Source organism: Arachis duranensis, chromosome 4 (assembly GCF_000817695.3).
Source record: "Arachis duranensis cultivar V14167 chromosome 4, aradu.V14167.gnm2.J7QH, whole genome shotgun sequence".
NCBI lineage: Eukaryota > Viridiplantae > Streptophyta > Magnoliopsida > Fabales > Fabaceae > Arachis > Arachis duranensis.
Window position 1 is genome coordinate 34,466,627 of NC_029775.3, and position 1,085 is coordinate 34,467,711.

Consider the following 1,085-nt stretch of genomic DNA (forward strand, 5'->3'; position numbering starts at 1 on the left):
AGGGGTTTGGAAAAGAATGCAAGCCACGCGGGCAGTGCACATTTGGAGCTCGTTTGGAAGACCAAGATATCAAAGTGTTGGCTCAGTTTGTTAAGTCACAGGCAGATCAAGGTTGGCCAACTATCCAAAAATAATCACTACATTTAGGCTTATTTTTGCCCTATGCAATGCTTACAAGATACATCAGAGGATTGGAGAATACTATATTAGATTTTGTTCGAGTCTAGTGTTTTTTGTTTCATTTTTTAATTACTGACATTTTTCTTTTAAGAATTTGATCTTCGATTTTCATATTTGAGTTTTGGTTTTATTTTTTTATTTTTTTTGACAAGACATTTCATTTTATTCAAGAAAAATCAAGATATAAGATAATAAGGCAAAGGTTAGGCCGCGGCCAAATAGGTGAAATAATATTTAGTAGATTGATTAATTCGAGTTTTTCCCCTTGTTTTTGTTGCATACAATATACGTTACGACTTAGCTAAGGCTCAAATCCAAGACCTTTATACCGGAAAGGGAGACAAATATCGATAATCTGAGAGAATTTTTTTTCTCTTAAATGATTTGTCTTTTCGTTTTTGTGTTTTTGGCATCAATGATCTGGTTTTATTAATTAACTTTTTCTTTTTCTATGCATGGGCCTATTTCTTGGGTAAGTTGAATCACTATGAGGAGCGAAAAGTGCCATTTAATGACCCAAGAAAAAACAGAGTTGCCCATTATTGTACACACACAGTTTGCTCTATCTTCTTTGTAATATGTAATTTGAACATCATATCAGTTCCTAAGGTCCGCAAAAAACAAGAGGAATATATCAGTTCCTTAAAATAATTCATATAAGTATCGAATCTTTTTGATCCATTTACATGCAACTTCCATTCTCTGTAAATATAACTAAATCCACCAAATTTTAAAGTTTTATAAGACATAACAATATGTATATATAAAATATTTTTTAGATAAATCATAATAATGTAATATCTTATTTTAATTATATAAAATATTTAAAATATTTTTTATTTTAATAAATAAAAATATATATTATTATTAAATTTATTTTAATAATACATGTTAAAAATAAAATT

At 28.4% G+C, this 1,085-nt stretch overlaps 1 protein-coding gene across 3 annotated transcripts in view; it reads left to right on the top strand.

The window, feature by feature from the left end:
• LOC107484103 (cytochrome c6, chloroplastic) overlaps window positions 1-859 on the top strand; it is a 9,220-nt gene extending 8,361 nt beyond the window's left edge. The window contains exons 6-7 of one of the 3 annotated variants that reach the window (XM_052259822.1): window positions 16-111; window positions 658-859. In XM_052259822.1, coding sequence (XP_052115782.1) covers window positions 16-111; window positions 658-831 — 270 coding nt within the window. In that variant the 3' untranslated portion in view covers window positions 832-859. Of the gene's footprint in view, window positions 1-2; window positions 431-657 lie in introns of those variants that run through there. The other 2 variants (XM_016104721.3, XM_016104720.3) reach the window with 2 other exon arrangements.
• The last annotated feature ends 226 nt before the right edge of the window (window positions 860-1,085 follow it).